Consider the following 16,013-nt stretch of genomic DNA (forward strand, 5'->3'; position numbering starts at 1 on the left):
CACCCCACCTCTCTTAGCCTAAGCAGCACTGAGGGCAGGGAGTGGTCTCTGTCCACCCCACCCCCACATGCGGGGAGCCTTCCCATACCCCTCAGCCCCACAGCACCAGCTCCACCCACCCTCTCCAGCCTGAGCTCCTGCACACACCCCAGCTGCCCTCACCCTGAGCTCATTCTCACCTCCACGCCCCAGCTCAGTGCCCTCCTTGCTGAAGGGAGCAGCTAGTACAGGAGGAGCTGGGGCCCAGGGGTCTGACTCCATCACCAAGGCAAAGCCCAGAGTGGTTGGGCCGGCGTGAGTGCAGGCTGGGCCCTGGTCTGAAATGAGTGTCTTTATTGCTTGTACCGTACAAATATGAAGACAAGGAGAAAGGCCAGTAGGGACGGAGAACTGTCAGATAACGACATTGCACACAGAGGAAAAAGACCCTCACCCACCCGAACCAACCCCACCCCTCCCCACCCTGCCATGAACTGTGTAGTACAGGAGATGGGGTAGGGAGAGCAAACCCACAAAAGCTAAACTCCAAACACCCAGAGGTGTTGCTACAGGGAGCGGAGGCGTGGGCAGGGCAGCTCATGGATCACGGTGGGGCTCCTCCCACTAGGTCAGCACCCCTCCCCCACAGGATGAAATGCTCGGGCCAGGGATGGGGCCCAAGCCCACACACCATGCACACTGGAGGACACGCTGCCCTCACACACACACACATGCACACACACCCACGTGTGCCTGCGTCCCGCCGACACACGCAGTCCGAGGCACGCACAGGAGTCCCACAGCACTGACATGGACGTGCACTCATGTTCAATCTTAAGGCTGCAGAACGTGGGGCCCTGGGGAGAAGGAGGGGTGAGGGGGGCCTAGGAGCCTCCCTTCTCAGAGGCCCCCCACCCCAATAGGTACCAGAGATGCCCACCCCCACCCCTCCCTGACCAAGTCCATGGGGCCCAATACTGTCCGGTGTAAGATTGTAACAGCCGAGGCTGGTGCCCCTCCACCCCCGCAGAGGAGAGGGTGAGCCCAGCCCATAGCCCCCCAGTGGGGCCAGGCCAGGCCCAGGGTCCAGCAGGAGGTAAGGCCAGCTGGAAGGAAGCCCTAGTAAGGCACGGGGCTGGGAGGCAGGCAGGTTTGCCTCCAAATGTTCCTCCTGCCTCATCCATAGGGTGAGGACAGTTTGGTGGGGAGGAGGCCGGACCAGGAGGCGGCACCCAGCCCGGCCACTCCTGGTTCCCCATGGTACAGATCCTAGGATCTGACTCCATTCACCAGGGAGCAGCCCTAACCCCCAGCCCTGCAGCTCCCAAGGGCCCCTGCCTGCCCCTGGACATTATTGCTTTTCTGCCCCCACAGGGGGACAGCGGGTGGGGGATTGGACCGCCCCATGCCTGGCCACTCCAAGCCTAGGCCACGGGGCCTGGAAGGCAGCACCACTGTCTGCCGGGTGTCGCGTCCCACCAGAAGGCAGCCTTCGTCCAGAAGCAGCAGCGCGGAGGCAGACACCAGCACGACACCCAGGCCAGAAACTCAGGCAGGCCCCGGGCACCATGCTTCACCCCTCACTGGGGCTTGTGTGGATTAAAACCTGAATCTCCAACCGCCCAACAGCCCAGGCCTGGGCGGGAGGTGGAGTCTTCCAAATGCAAGTCTGGGCACAAAGGTGAGGCTGGAGGCAGGGGCTGCAGGGGCTGCTGGGGTGCATCTGGGAGGGGCCTGAAGAAGAACTGGAAAGGGGGTGAGGAGGTGGGGGTGGGGACACAAACCAAAAAGGCAAAGTAAAAAGTTAGGGGGAAAAAACCACCCAGCGGTGATGGCAGCGAGCGTGCGTCCTCTGCGTGGGCAGACTGCTCACTCGCGGATGCTGGCCGAGTAGGAGAACTGGGGGAAGTGGGTCCGCTGGTCCAGCTCCAGTAAGCCCAGGCTGTCATCTGTGGGCGGCAGAGGTGGATGGGGAGGACCAGTCAGGAGAGGGCCTGGGACACCTGCCCAGACTCCCTGGGGAAACGGCCCCAGCTGGTGGGGGCTGCCCACAGGACAGGACAGGAAAGGCCCATCCCTCCGCAATGGAGGCCCTCAGCCACGGACCCACTCCCCAAACCTGAGCCCCGGGCGGCCTCCTCTGGGAGTTTCCTGCGCCCTTGCCCATGTGCCCCACAGCTGGCAGGGCCTTCTGAGCCTCCCACCTTCTCTCTGCCCCACACACCACCATGCCAGAGTCCAGCCCAGAGCCCTGTCCTGGCCTGCCTCTCGCACCCTCCCATCCATTCTCCACAGGCAGCCAGGGGGGCTTTCTAAAGGCCTGCTTTAACCCTGTCCCTCTCTGTATGAAACCCTTCCATGGCTGGCTCCCCCCATGCAAGCAGTCCCCACCCCTCCCAGTGGCCCCCAGACCCTTGCACTCCAGCCCCATGCCCCCTCTTCTCACCACCATCTCCCTGGCTGCTGCCTGTCCTTAGCTATGCCATGCTTCTCCCATTGCTGGCATCCCACACGTCATTCCTCCGGCCAGCTGACATGTTTGCTTCCTCCTCTAGAAAGCCCTCCCTAACTGCAGGCCAGGTCAGATATTTCCTCTGGGATTCCCCAGTCCCTGGCCTCCCACGCCCTAGCCCTGACCACTCCAGGCCGCCCACCCTACCTGGGCTGGGAGCTTTCCAGGGCAGGGCCCAGGGCTGGCTCAATCAGCGCTGTGTCCCAGCATAGCCCAGCCCTGGGCTGAGTTCAGAGTAAGAACCCAAACAGCTGTAAAGCAGTGAACCCAGCCAGGCTCAGGGACCGGGCTGCCTCGTGCCCTGAGCCCCCCGACTGAGCTCCAGAACGTGCTGCAGTCAATGGCTCCTGGTGGCCTCACCAGATCCAAAGAGGACCAACAGCAAAAGGGCCTGAGAGCAGACCTTGGGGAAATCTCCCAGACATGAAGCGGGGGCCTTCGAGGGCCCTCCTGAGAAGTGAGTTAAGAGCAGACCCCATCCCTCCACCACTGGGGCAGGCATACCAGCGCGGGGGCCCCAGGCACTCACAGCGGTCAGGGGGTGTGATTGTGATGGACTGGGCGGTAAATTCATCATCGAAGTACCTTGTGTCGACCTCAGATGTGACCTGAGGTTTGAAGGGTGGCAGGAGCTACGGAGGAGAGGAGCTCAGGCTCAGGGACCCTGAGGCCAGGAGGCCTCAACCAAGGTCACCACGAGTGGGCCAGGTCCCTGAGGGTCCTGCTGGGGCAAGCAGTGGGGCTCACCTTCTTCTGGACCACGTCCTGCCAGTTGATGCTGAGGAAGAACCTGTGCTCCATGACCTCCTTGGCATCGCTGGGCCCCCCACCAAGCCTGTGCAGAGACGGCCGTCAGCACCTGCCTCCCGGAGCAGCTGGGTTCGGGCAGACGGGCTTTCGGCGCAGGCAGGCCCTGTATGGCCCTTAATGATTCTGTCTTGACCACAAACCACTTCACAGAGGAGGAAACCGAGGCTCAGGGAGGGAGCTCACGTGCCCAGGGTCAGAGCCAGGGAGTCAGCAACCCAGACCCACGTGTCCTCACTGCCTGGCCTTACCCTGAGTCCAGAAAGGGAGTTAGTAGGGCAGGCTCCGTTCCTATCCTGGCTCTGCCACATATGGTTTGGTAGCCCCAGCCAGGCCCAGGGGATGCCCTGTTCCTCAGTGTCCCCATAAAATAAGGCAGTGTCAAGGATGGGCCTGCCCTGGGGGGAGCACTCCCTAAGTGCCACTGTGGACATTTTCAGGGGCTGTGTGGGGACGACACACTGCGACCCTACAAGCGAGCACCCTTGTGGACGCTGCCCCCTCCAGGCCGCAGGGACAGTGGCAGCAGCTGGCGCTGGGCTGGGCGGAGCCGACGCCAGCCCTCACCTCTGCTTGGGGTCCTTCTTAAGCAGCCCAGCAAGCAGGGACTTGGCCTCAGGGCTGAGCGTGCGCGGGAAGCGGATCTCTTCCATGAGGATGAGCTCGAAGAGGCGCTCGTGGTCCTGGTTGTAGAAGGGCAGGCGGCCGCACATCATCTCGTACATGACCACACCCAGCCCCCACCAGTCCACGGCCCGGCCATAGTCATTGTCCTCCAGCACCTGAGGATGGAGGAGAAATGAGGGCTGGGCCCGTGGCCCTGAGGCTGGCATCACAGTCCTGCCCTCAGGGCATCTGGGCTGGAAACACACAGGTCTGGGGGATCCCCCTACCCTTGGCCTCACACGTTCCTACCCCCGCCAACCCCAGACACCTCAGGCGCCAGGTACTCCGGGGTCCCACAGAAGGTTTTCATGGTGGCCCCGTCACTGATGCCCTCTTTGCAGAGGCCAAAGTCAGTGATCTTGATGTGGCCATCTTTGTCCAGCATGAGGTTTTCCAGCTGTTGGAAAAGTCAACGGATCTCAGGCGCATGCTCCCAAGGCTTCCTGCCACCTCAGCCTTTCCTTCCAGGGAAAGATGCCCGGGGCTCCTGGACATCAACCTTCCCATGCCAGGCTGGGCCCAGCACACACAGCCTCACCCTCTGAGGCTCAGAGAGAGGCCAGATCCAACCCTCCCCACCCCCTGGCCCACCCCCAGGGTACCTGGGAACAGCTGGGCAGGGAGAGCCGAGAGCCAGGCCCTGTCCACCCACCGTCCCCATTGTGAACTGTGGTTCTTAAGTTCGAACGTGGGGGCACTAGCTTTCTTCTATTCTTTTTTTCTAGACTTTTTGTCCTTTAATTATGAAATATGCAGCCAGGCAAAGTGGCTCACACCTGTAATCCCAGCAATTTGGGGGACTTAGGTGGCAGGATTGCTTGAACCCACGAGTTTGAGACCAGCCTGGGCAACACAGCGAGACCCCATCTCCATATTTCTTAATATGAAAAAAAAAATTAGCCAGGCATGGTGGCACACACCTATAGTCCCAGCTACTTGCGAGGCTGAGGTGGCATCTCCCCGTGGAAGGCCCTGTGTGCCCCTCCCGGTTACTGACCATCCCCCACAAGAATTAACCTCTACTTCCCATCTGTACCACTGCACACAGACACACCTGTGAACTGTGGACTCACCTCCTCTGTGCGGCTTTCCCTCGACATTAGCCTATGAGACGCGTCCACACTGTCGTGTGTAGCTGTAGCTCATTCCTAACTGCTGTGTGGCGCCCCACTGTGAGAACACTCCACAGTGGATCTGACTGTTCCTCTCACAGTGGATACTTGGGTTGTTCCAGTTGGGGCTAGAGTGAGTCCTGCTGCTGAGTGAGGGGGACACTTTCTAAGGTGAGTGTGTGTCCCCACTTCTCCTGTGCACACAGCTAGGGCAGATGGCTGGTGCTCAGCTTTGGTGGACACTGCCAAACTATCTTCTAAACTTGGCCGGGCGCGGGGGCTCATGCCTGTAATCCAAGCACTTTGGGAGGCTGAGGTGGGTGGATCACGAGGTCAGGAGTTTGAGACCAGCCTGGCCAATATGATGAAACCCCGTCTCTACTAAAAATACAAAAATTAGCTGGGCATGGTGGCGGGCACCTGTAATCCCAACTACTCGGGAGGCTGAGGCAGGACAATCGCTTGAACCCGGGAGGCAGAGGTTGCAGCGAGCTGAGATCATACCACTGCAATCAACAGAGTAAGACTCCTCAAAAATAAATAAATAAATAAATAAATAAATAAAAATACAGTAGGTATTGTGCCAGTTCACACTCACTAGCGGCCTAGGAGTGCTCATGGGAGGCTTGGAAAGGTCCCTACTTGGGGCAACTTGCTACAGAACCACCACCCTGGACCTTGGTGGGGAGCCTGGCGAACGAGGGCAGAAGCTCAGCCCAACCTCCCCAGTGTGAGTCCCATGTGGTATGCATGCCACGGGTCAGCCTGGTGCACACCCTGCCACTAACCTTGATGTCGCGGTATACCACGTCCCGCGAGTGCAAGTACTCAAGAGCCGAGACAATCTCTGCACCATAAAACCGGGCCCGCTCCTCTGTGAAGACACGCTCCCGGGACAGGTGGAAGAACAGCTGCAGGAGGAAGGGGTGGGGAGAGGAGGTCAGGCCCCAGCCCACCCACCTGCCTTCACCTTCCCAACCCCCTGCCCCAGCGCAGTGATGTGGTGACACCTGTATCATGAACCAGCAAGTGACAGCTAGAGGGACCAATCAAGGCAGAGCGCAGAAGCTCACAAGTGACACAGAGCTGGGGGGGAAGGGCGAGGGTCCGCCAGGAGGCACCCATGAGAGGGTATGGGAGAGACATCCGAGACAGGAGGGAGGATGGCATGGAGGCAAAAAGAAGCACACGTCATGACCAAGTAACAACAGGCCATGGGCAAGCCCAGACCGGACAGATGAGCAAACCACGCATCCCAATGCAGGTGTGCCAACCACTGCACAGAGAAGGCGCGAGGCAAGGAGTGGGTGACAAAAGTGAGGCGACTCTGTAAGGGGAAGCTGAGCGACTGCAGGAATCCACTTCGGGAGGACACGGGAACGGAGGGCTGCTAGGTTTTAACCCTTGGGGGCTTTCTCTGGGGCCTTTAAGACTATCCTTCCCAGTGCTATCGCCCCACAGCCCTCTCCACACCTCTCTGGACTGGTTTGGACCTGACCCACCCACTCACTAGCTGTGTAAACTTGGGCAAGCCACTTAACCTCTCTGAGCCTCAGTGACTGCCCCCCCAAAATGGAGACGAAGCCGCCCGCCTCAAGGGAGAGGGGCACAAGATGACATTGAAATTTCCCTCCACCCTTCCATCTCACCCACAGCTCCTCTCCATCCCGCCCCACCCTAAAGAAGGAGGCCCCAGAGGGCAAAGTCAAGGCAGCCGCGGCTCACCTCACCCCCGTTGGCATACTCCATCACGAAGCACAGGCGGTCGTGGGTCTGGAAGGCGTACTTCAGCGCCTGGGGGATGAAGGCAGCAGGGTGGGAGGTGGGAGGGAGGAGGGCTCTGCTGAGCCATGCCAGGGCGGGGCCCTGGCCCTGCTTATTCTGCACACACACACCCTGCCCTGGCTGGGGCCCCCAGGAGTCAGCCAGATGGGGTTCACATACCGGCTGCACCTTTTGGGGCATTAAGTGAAGGCATGGCTCTGCGGTAGGAAAGGGTTACATGCTGAACCATCTTGTCCTCTGCCTCCATCAGGCACAGCCAGGGGAGAACTAGAGCTGTTCTGAGCAACCAGGGCTCTTGTTTTTACAGTAAAATGTGTTCAACTTACACACACAAGTGATGTCTGCTGTGGCTGGGAGTGGCAAAGGCTTGGGAGCCAACTTCAATGACAGGATGGACAGGCTGTCAGTCAACAAACAGTAGTTCTCCACTGCACTAAGGAGATCTACAGAGAGTTCCTCAGAGACTCCCACCAGGGGGTCCTTCAGCTCATGACAACTCAACTATTCTGTTTTCTGCACTGAGGTACCTCATAAGATTTTATTTGAAAAAGTACTGTGGCTTAATAGGATACCTGGACAGCAACTGAGATAAAGAAATGATACATAAGCCATCCTCAATCTAGTCCATTTAACTGGTGGCCACTGGCCTTGATGGAGACTGCAGCCCAAACTGGCATCTACTCAGTCCAGGCTGACAGACAACACAATGCTAACACATCTGCTTCTATGAGCATATCTGAAAACAAAAACAAAAAAAATAATGTTTCCACTTCAACCAGCTGGGCTAAGTGCTCCTAACTCATAGAGACAGCAGCCATCAAATAATGTGATATCTTCAGTTAGTTCAAATGCTTACATGAAGCCACCATCTATGAAGAAGCTGTCACCCTCCCACTCCCCGAGCCTGCTCACCCCCACCACATGTCTTGGTTCGGATGACTTGGCAGGGCGCAGCAACACCTTGTCCTGCCCGCCTGGCCTACCCCAAGACTGTGCTTTGTAGCAGAAGATTAGGGCTCTCTCTCTGAGCTCTGTCCAAAGGCTGGCCTCACACTGTCTGGGAAGGGGAGGGCAACTCACAGTGAGGAACGGGTGCCTGGTGTTCTGGAGGACCCGGCTCTCGGTGACTGTGTGAGCGACTTCATCCTGCAGACAGACTGCGGGTGAGGGGCTGGTGGGCAACACCACGCCTGCCCACCCCGCCCCGACGAAGGGGAGCAAGGCCTTGTGAAATGCAATTCCATTCCCAGCCATAAATGCAGAAAATCACAGGGGTGAAAAGTGAAAGCCTGCAAACCCTCAGCAAATAGCAGACCCAGACGAGGATCATCAGTGGCTCTCAAAGCCACAGGTGAAAAGTCAGCAAGAATGTCACAATGTAAGGACCAGGCTGCTAGGGGCAAGATACCTGTGACGTCCCTCCAAGGGAGACAAACAGACATCACGAGAGCCCTGAGGTGCCACCACAGGCTGTGGGAAGTCCCACCTAGAAAGCGTTCTTGCCCAAAGAAGGAACCGGACCTAACAAAGCTCTAGACAGCAGAACAGTGCTTCTTGGTGTGGTCCCCACACAGCACCTCAGCACTGCCTGGGAACTGGCAGCAATGCAAGTTCCTGGGACCTACCCCCAGGCCCACTGAGTCAGAAACTTGGGGTGGGCCCAGCACTGTCTCACAAGCCCTTTGGGTGACTCTAATTCAGGTTCTAATTTGGTACCTGACTGTACAGCAGAACCACCAGGAGTGGTTCCAAAAATCTGGAGCCACCTGCAGCAACCTGAACACAGGCTCTCCCTGGGGCAAGTTTATCCCCAGGGGACACCTGAGAATGTCTGAAGTCTTTTTTTTTTTTTTTTTCCTTTTTCTTTTTAGCTGGAGGTCTGGCTCTGTCACCCAGGCTGGGTGCAGTGGTGTGAACATGGGTCACTACAGCCTCAACCTCTGAGGCTCAATTGATCCTCCCACTTCAGCCTCCTGAGCAGCTGGGACTACAGGTGCACGCCACTATGCCCAGCTAATTTATTTTTATTTTTATAGAGACGGTCTTGCTTTGTTGCCCAGGCTGGTCTCGAACTCCTGGGCTCAAGCGATCCTCCCACCTCAGCCTTCTAAAGTGCTGGAATTACAGGCGTGAGCTGCGGTGCCCAACCCAAAAGTCATTTTTGATCGTCACAACTTGGGGAGCTACTATTGGCTTTAGTGGGTAGAAGCCAGGGGTGCTGCTAAAACCCTACAATGCACAGGGCTGCCCCTACAGCACAGAATGATCTGTCCCAAAATGTTAACAGTGCTGAGGCTGAGGAAGGCTGCCTTAGGCCCAATCGTCACATCAGGAATGAACAGCTAATTTGGTTGGCTCTGATGGCAGCACCACATGATTATATTCTTTACAGTCTTCATCTGTCAGGACACGTGTTCAAGCATGGATGAGTGAAGTGATGTGTTGTCTAGGACAGGCCTTAAAGTATTCCAGAACAAGAGGGACAGGCAGAGCTAAGGAAACAAGGCTGGCTAAACGCTGATAACTGGTTAAACTGGACAATGGCTACATGGGGGTCCGTAATATTTATTTTCTTTTTAAATTTTTGAATGTCTTTGGAATCTTCCACTACAAAAAATTCAAATAAGGGAAAAAGTAGAATTCCATTCCTGGCCCAGCCTCCACCTGGGATACCCTGAGCAAAGCCCGGGCCTCCCCAACAGCGACGTCCTCCCCAACAGGCCCCAGCCTCCCTTGAGAGTACCTGCTGGGTGGGGCCCCGAGGCTCTCTCTCTCCACAGGCACCCCCAGCCCCTACCAGAGGGTGGAGGTGGGGACTCAGCAGCAAGGCCTGCTGCTCCTCTCTGGGCCTCAGGCTCCCCCTTTTCTGACTAGGGGGAATTTGTGGGGGAAATAAGCCCTCAGCAGCAGAAAGCGCGGGTAAGCGTCTAGGCCTCAGGGTCAGGCTCCAGACCGCAGCCCCCACAGAGGCCCGCGAGCGCAATTCCCGGGGCACGCACCTTGGCAATGATGACTTCCTTCCGCAGGATCTTCATGGCGTAGTAGCGGCCAGTGGCCTTCTCCCGCACCAGGATGACTTTGCCAAAGGTTCCCTTGCCAAGGAGTTTGAGATAGTCGAAGTCATTCATGGTCTGCCAGGGACAGGGAGAGTGGGGGCAGTCAGCGCCTGGCTCATGGCCCGTGGGAGGAAATTTTAACAAAAGAAAGAGGAAAACCAAAAGACACTGTTGCCAAACGGCTTAGGCTGGAGCAGGAAGGGAGGCTCTGGGCAGCAACTGTGTGTTCTGAAGCGGCCTTCAGACCAGGCTCTGCAGGCACAGGGCCTTGGGAGGGCTGGGCTCTGACGTGGGGGTAGCCAGGTCTTCACCAACTCCCAGGACGAACCTGCAGTGGGTCCACCCAAGGTTGCTCCCTCCCCTACGGGCATGGAGCACACCCTAGGGCACCTGCCACCTGAAATCACCCCACCCTGCAGGGCAGCCTTGTCTCTCAGCTGAGCCCCCTGAACTGTGTTATGGAAACCAAGGAGAGCAGGCCAGCACTGGGGGTGGGGGCACCGCAGGCTGGCAGCCCCACCCCTACTCCCAGCACTTACCACTTTAGCCCGTGCCTTGCTGACCGCCACTTCCATCTCCTCAGCCGTGGAGGAGTCACTGGGGGAGCCACACTTGTAGTCCATGGGGTCCTCGCCTGGGGCCCGCTGCTTGAGGCTGTTGGCGACCATCTGGATGGCCCGCATCCACTCCTCCCTGTGCAGGGACACACGTGAGTCCCAGGAGCCAGGAGTCCTGGGCCTCAGAGTCGAACAGCTGAGTGCCACCTCCCAGCCACCCCCAGCAACAGGCAAGCAAATGACCACATAAGCATGGGAATTTGGGCAAGATCTGTCAGAACCAGAGAGAGCTGAAGGGACCTGAGTGAAATTCCACGCCAGGCATGGCGGCTCATGCCTATAATCCCAGCACTTTGGGAGGCTGAGGCGGATGGATCACAAGGTCAGGAGTTCGAGACCAGCCTGGCCAACATGGTGAAACCCCGTCTCTACTAAAAATATAAAAATTAGTCAGGGGTGGCATTCGCCTATAATCCCAGCTACTCAGGAGGCTGAGGCAGGAGAATTGCTTGAACCCGGGAGGCGGAGGGTGCAGTGAGCAGAGATCGCACCACTGCACTCCAGCCTGGTGACAGAGCGAGACTCTGTCTCAAAAAAAAAAAAAAAAGTGGAATACCAAGAGCAATCACCAATTTCCCTAAAGTGACCTGGCCTGAGGGCCATTTGAAGCCAGGCAGCGGGGAAATGATCAAAAAGGAGTGACCCTCTCTTTTCACAGCCCCTTGAAAATGAGCCACCACCCTAAGCCTTGAATGAGGGAGAGACAGTGCTCCTGTGAATTCTTCGGAACAAATGACAAGCTCAAGTTTATAAAGTTACCAATGTTTTGTAAAGTTAAACCAAGAGTAAGAAGCAGCATTCATTAGCCAAAGGAGCTGAAGACATTGCAAGGCAAGAGCTGGCCCGCAGGACTCCCTGGAGGGGACAGTCCACTGGGAGCAGGGAGTCTGCATGGCAGGGACAGAGGTCCTGGCAGCCCAGGGATGTAGAGGAGAGAAGCTGGTGGACAAGAAGTAGGTCCCAGCAGAAGGGAGCCTGGTTTAAGAACAGTTAACTAGAGGCTAAGCACTGTGGCTCACACCTGTAATCCCAGCATTTTGGGAGGCCGAGGTGCACCAAGTGCTTGAGCCGAAGCGTTCAAGACCAGCCTAGGCAACAAAGCAAGACCCATCTCTTAAAAAGTTTTTAAAAAACAAAAATAAAAAATAAAAACAGGCCAGGTGCGACGGCTCACGCCTGTAATCCCAGCACTTTGGGAGGCCGAGGTGGAGGATCACTTGAGGTCAGGAGTTCGAGACCAGCCTGGCCAACATAGTAAAACCCAGTCTCTACTAAAAATACAAAAAATTAGCCGGGCATGGTGACGGGCGCCTGTAATCCCAGCTACTCGGGAGGCTGAGGCAAGAGGATCATTTGAACCCGGGAGGCGGAGGTTGCAGTGAGCTGAGATCGCGCCACTGCACTCTAGCCTGGACTACAGTGCGAGACTCCATCCCAAAATAACAATAAAATAATAATAATAATAATAAAATAAAGAACAATAAACTAGTTCTCTCACTCATGGTTTAGAACTTGCTGAGAAAGAACTGTCTTTGGGCTGGGCTCAGTGGCTCACACCTGCAATCCCGGCACTTTGGGAGACTGAGACGGGACGATGGCTTGCATCCGGAAGTTTGAGACCAGCCTAGGCAACATGGATACCCATTTTGTAGAGACCAAAGATAAAAAATTAGCCAGGTGTGGGGGCACATGCCTGTGGTCTCAGCTACTCAGGGGGCTAAGATGGGAGAACTGCTTGAGCCCAGGAGGTGGAGGCTGCAGTAAGCCATGATCATACCACTGCAATCAGCAAAAAAAAAAAAGAAAATAATTTTCTTTGGATACTTACAAACTGTTCTGCCTAATAAGTGAAAATGACCAGAGACCAAAATGAAAAATATATTAGGCTGAATTACACCAAATTGTCCACATCCCCCATTTTTGACCACACTGCAATTAGGTGTTTCAACCCAACGCATTTTGAACCCCGTGTATTTTGCTTGTATCTAGAAAATACCCATATGACCAACAAGAAAAATAAAATGTTCACTAAGAATGAGAAAATTCAGAGAGTGTAATCACGCAACCTCTCAAATCCCAGTGATTTAAATAAGCCACAGGGAGTGCAGCCAGCCCTTCACAGCATCTTCCAGGATGGCCCCCGCCCCAGGGCAAGTGACACTGCTCCTGTGTTCCTGAGGCACTGGGGCCCCTACCCAAGGTCAGGCAGGGAACAAGTGTGGCTGGGACTGGGCTTCAAAATCCAAGCCGGGACACCCTGCTGGGCTGTATTCCTCCCCAGTCTCGTTTCCTGGTGTACCACGCGAAACTACTTCTATTTCCATCCATCCCACAGCGCACCCTCTTCCACATTTTGACACTGCTGGAATGCAGATTAATCTCACAGTTGGGGTCTGTCTTGATTTAACTGGGCACGCCTTTTTCTTGGCACTATATGAAACAGGGTGCCTCCCCAATGACAGCGCCTTCGATTTGATGAAATATCACAGCAGTGTTCAATACACAGGCTGTCGTGAGGTAGAATGCCTGTGAGGCATCTGTGCAATGAGACATTCTGCAGCTGGGGGAAAGATTGAGGCAGGTCTGTATGCTGACTTGGGATGATCTGAGACTTCTTAAGAGAAAAAGGAAGGTGCAGGGCTGGGCAAGGTAGCTCACTCATATAATCCCTGCAATTTGGGAGGCAGAGGCTGGAGGACTGCTTGAGCCCAGGAATTCCAGACCAGCCTGGACAACATAAGAAGACCACGCCTTTATACAAAATTTCAAAATTAAGGAAGGTGAAGAACAGTATACAGTTCTGTGCTCCTAAGTTAGAAAATAATGAACTTCTGCAGAAACATGCTCACATAGGCAAAAACATCTCCAGAAGAGAAGTCATGATCCTGGAGCCCTGCCTGCCTCCAAGGGAGGGGAACTGGGAGTCGAAGGAAAGGAACAGCCTCTAATAACAAATGGGAAGCACTTGCTATCATCAACTATCCCTACTCCCACCCATTATGAAGGAGGAACTGGGGCACAGATTAAAAAAACAGATTCCAGAAAAACAGCAGTTGCTCCAGGCTCGGTAGCTGGAATCACAAAAGGCACGCTGCCCTCCCCACCCACTCAGAGACTGGAGTCCCCATAACCCATCTATGTCCACCCCACGGAGGCAGAGATTTCCACCTGCTTTGAACACAGTTCTGCCCCCAGAACTCATGGTGGATACTCAGTAGATACTTGGGTAATGAAAGAGTGAGGCAGCCAAAGTCCAAGTGGCCCCAGGGCCAGGGCGCAGCAGGGCCCAGTGCAGACCCGGGCAGAGCACGCACTGAGCCCTGGTGCACACCCGGGCAGAGCGGTGTTGGCTTCTGCACTCCCTGGCCCAACATCTCAAGCCAGTATTTCTCAACTTGCTTTAACCCATGCCCCCTTAGGAACAAATTACAGCCTAATTCCCAAACCCTACACTAATATTCCTGTTTTTCAAAAAAAAAAAAAAAAGCGGGGGGCGGGGACGGGGCAGGAGCCCATTCCACAACAGGCTTTTTTCTTTTTTGTTTCTTTTTGTTTTTGGAGACAGAGTCTCGCTTTGTTGCCAGGCTGGAGTGCAGTGGCTCCCAGGTTTAAGCGATTCTCCTGCCTCAGCCTCCAGAGTAGCTGGAACTACAGGCACCTGCCACCATGCCCAGCTAATTTTTGTATTTTTAGTAGAGACAGGGTTTCAACATGTTGGCCAGGATGGTCTCAATCTCTTGACCTCATGATCTGCCTGCCTCGGTCTCCCCAAGTGCTGGGATTACAGGTGTGAGCTGCTATGCCCAGCCTTCCACGACATGCTTTATCAGACATAGTTGTCCTCTCACAAATTTTAAATTTTTTTAATGCTGACTCTGAGTAAATGATGGCGGATTGGGGAAAAAAAAATCACAGATCTCCTAAGAGATACAGTGAAGATATTAAAAAGGAAAATATGTCTCTCATATATAAAGATCTTGAGAGACTGTCACGTGAAGATGGCAGATTGCAGACTAAGATGTACAGCGTGGTATCATCTTTGTTTTCAAAGACAGGGGTGGAGAGAGCACAGATGGTCCCTCTGTGGAGAGAACCCAAATACATGAAGGATGGCACTGCCACACCACCAGCCTGGAAGCAGCTCTGGGAGGCTACTCCGGATGGGAATCAGGAGCACAGGCCCTGGACCCACCCCAGCTGGGGCTCCAAGAGTGGCTCTGCCACCTGGACGAGCTCAGCCCTCCCAGCTCTCCCCTCCACCAGGGCCTGGGGCTAAGAGGTTGGTGGGCTGTGGGCGCAGAGCACCGCGCACAGGGCTGGGTGGAAGGGAGGGTGCCGAAGACACTCGCAGGGGCGGGCCTACCCCACCTACCCTGGCTCCCACTGCCCACCCTACAGAAAGCTCCAGAAACCACAGCGATGCAAGAGGTTATCTGGGAGTAACTGGGGCTCGCCTGCTGCCTGACTAGCTTCCGATCCAATTCTAACTGGACCAAAGTTGCAAGGTTGCAGCACTCGGAATTCCAGACGAAAAGCAAGGGCCACTGTCCAGGATCCTTCTCAAGGGTTTGCAACATGGCGTCTGGGGCAAAGGGGAGCTCCCCATGAAGCTGGGCCTCAAGTATCTTCTAGCCCCCAGAGGAGAGCCCCTGGGTAAACCACGACTGTAAAAATAACAGCACTGAGTGGCTAGCTCCAGACACCACCTCGCTTGATTCTCAAGAGCACTGCAATTCTCAAGAGCCAGCATTTCTGCTGTGGGGACTGAGGCACATGGAGGTGGAGTCACCTGTGAAGGTCACACAGCAGGGATGTGGCAGAGCTGGCACTCACCTGTGCACAGCCTACTCCTCCTTAGCACCACCCGCCTGTCCCTGAGCCTCAGTGAAGCGCTGAAAGCTACACGAGACTCAGGATGGTAAAGCAGGGACCCTCTCTAGGGAAGGCTCATGGGACGCCCAGCCAGGGAGCCCATGGGCAAAGCGAAGGAAGAACTCTCCTCGGAAGCCATGATCTGCACCCGCCTTTCAGAGAGAGGCCCCCACCCCTGCCACTCAACAGCAGTCCCACGAACACCTTCCACTTGCAGAGGCTGGTACCACCGTGCGTTATGGTGGAGGACTCCTGTCGCCCTCCCAGCAACCCTGTGTAGCAGGTACTGCCATTCACTTCATGCTAAAATGACAAGACCGAAGCACAGAGAGGCTCATCTGCCCACCGACAGAGGCCAGGGACACAAGAAGTGCCCAGGCACTTCTACCTCCAAGAGCACTTCCCCCATCGGTATTTTCTGGAACCTTCTCATCCTCATTTGGGCTCAGGGCCAGGGGAGGGACATGGGGGAGCCACGTTCGCCATACCAACACTGGGAAGGGCACAGTACAGGGCAAGCACAGGCTCTGGGCCAGGAGCTGTGGGGTCATTGCCACCCAATGCGCTGCCTGCCTTCCGTACCAGCTGGGGACCTCACAGTGGGTGA

The 16,013-nt window shown here is 55.9% G+C and overlaps 1 protein-coding gene across 11 annotated transcripts in view; it reads right to left on the reverse strand.

The window, feature by feature from the left end:
* Positions 1-316: 316 nt before the first annotated feature.
* The window catches only part of AKT2 (AKT serine/threonine kinase 2), a 53,789-nt gene continuing 38,092 nt past the window's right edge, over positions 317-16,013 (reverse strand). For 8 of the 11 annotated variants that reach the window (XM_004060738.5, XM_063701336.1, XM_063701331.1 and 5 more), the window contains 10 exons: positions 10,457-10,610; positions 9,861-9,992; positions 7,942-8,007; positions 6,802-6,870; positions 5,865-5,987; positions 4,233-4,361; positions 3,866-4,080; positions 3,239-3,326; positions 3,021-3,123; positions 317-1,928 (listed from right to left, as the gene is read on the reverse strand). In XM_004060738.5, coding sequence (XP_004060786.2) covers positions 1,849-1,928; positions 3,021-3,123; positions 3,239-3,326; positions 3,866-4,080; positions 4,233-4,361; positions 5,865-5,987; positions 6,802-6,870; positions 7,942-8,007; positions 9,861-9,992; positions 10,457-10,610 — 1,159 coding nt within the window. In that variant the 3' untranslated portion in view covers positions 317-1,848. Of the gene's footprint in view, positions 1,929-3,020; positions 3,124-3,238; positions 3,444-3,865; positions 4,081-4,232; positions 4,362-5,864; positions 5,988-6,801; positions 6,871-7,941; positions 8,008-9,860; positions 9,993-10,456; positions 10,611-16,013 lie in introns of those variants that run through there. The other 3 variants (XM_055369406.2, XM_063701335.1, XM_063701337.1) reach the window with 2 other exon arrangements.

Source organism: Gorilla gorilla, chromosome 20, assembly GCF_029281585.2.
Source record: "Gorilla gorilla gorilla isolate KB3781 chromosome 20, NHGRI_mGorGor1-v2.1_pri, whole genome shotgun sequence".
Classification (NCBI taxonomy): Eukaryota; Metazoa; Chordata; class Mammalia; order Primates; family Hominidae; genus Gorilla; species Gorilla gorilla.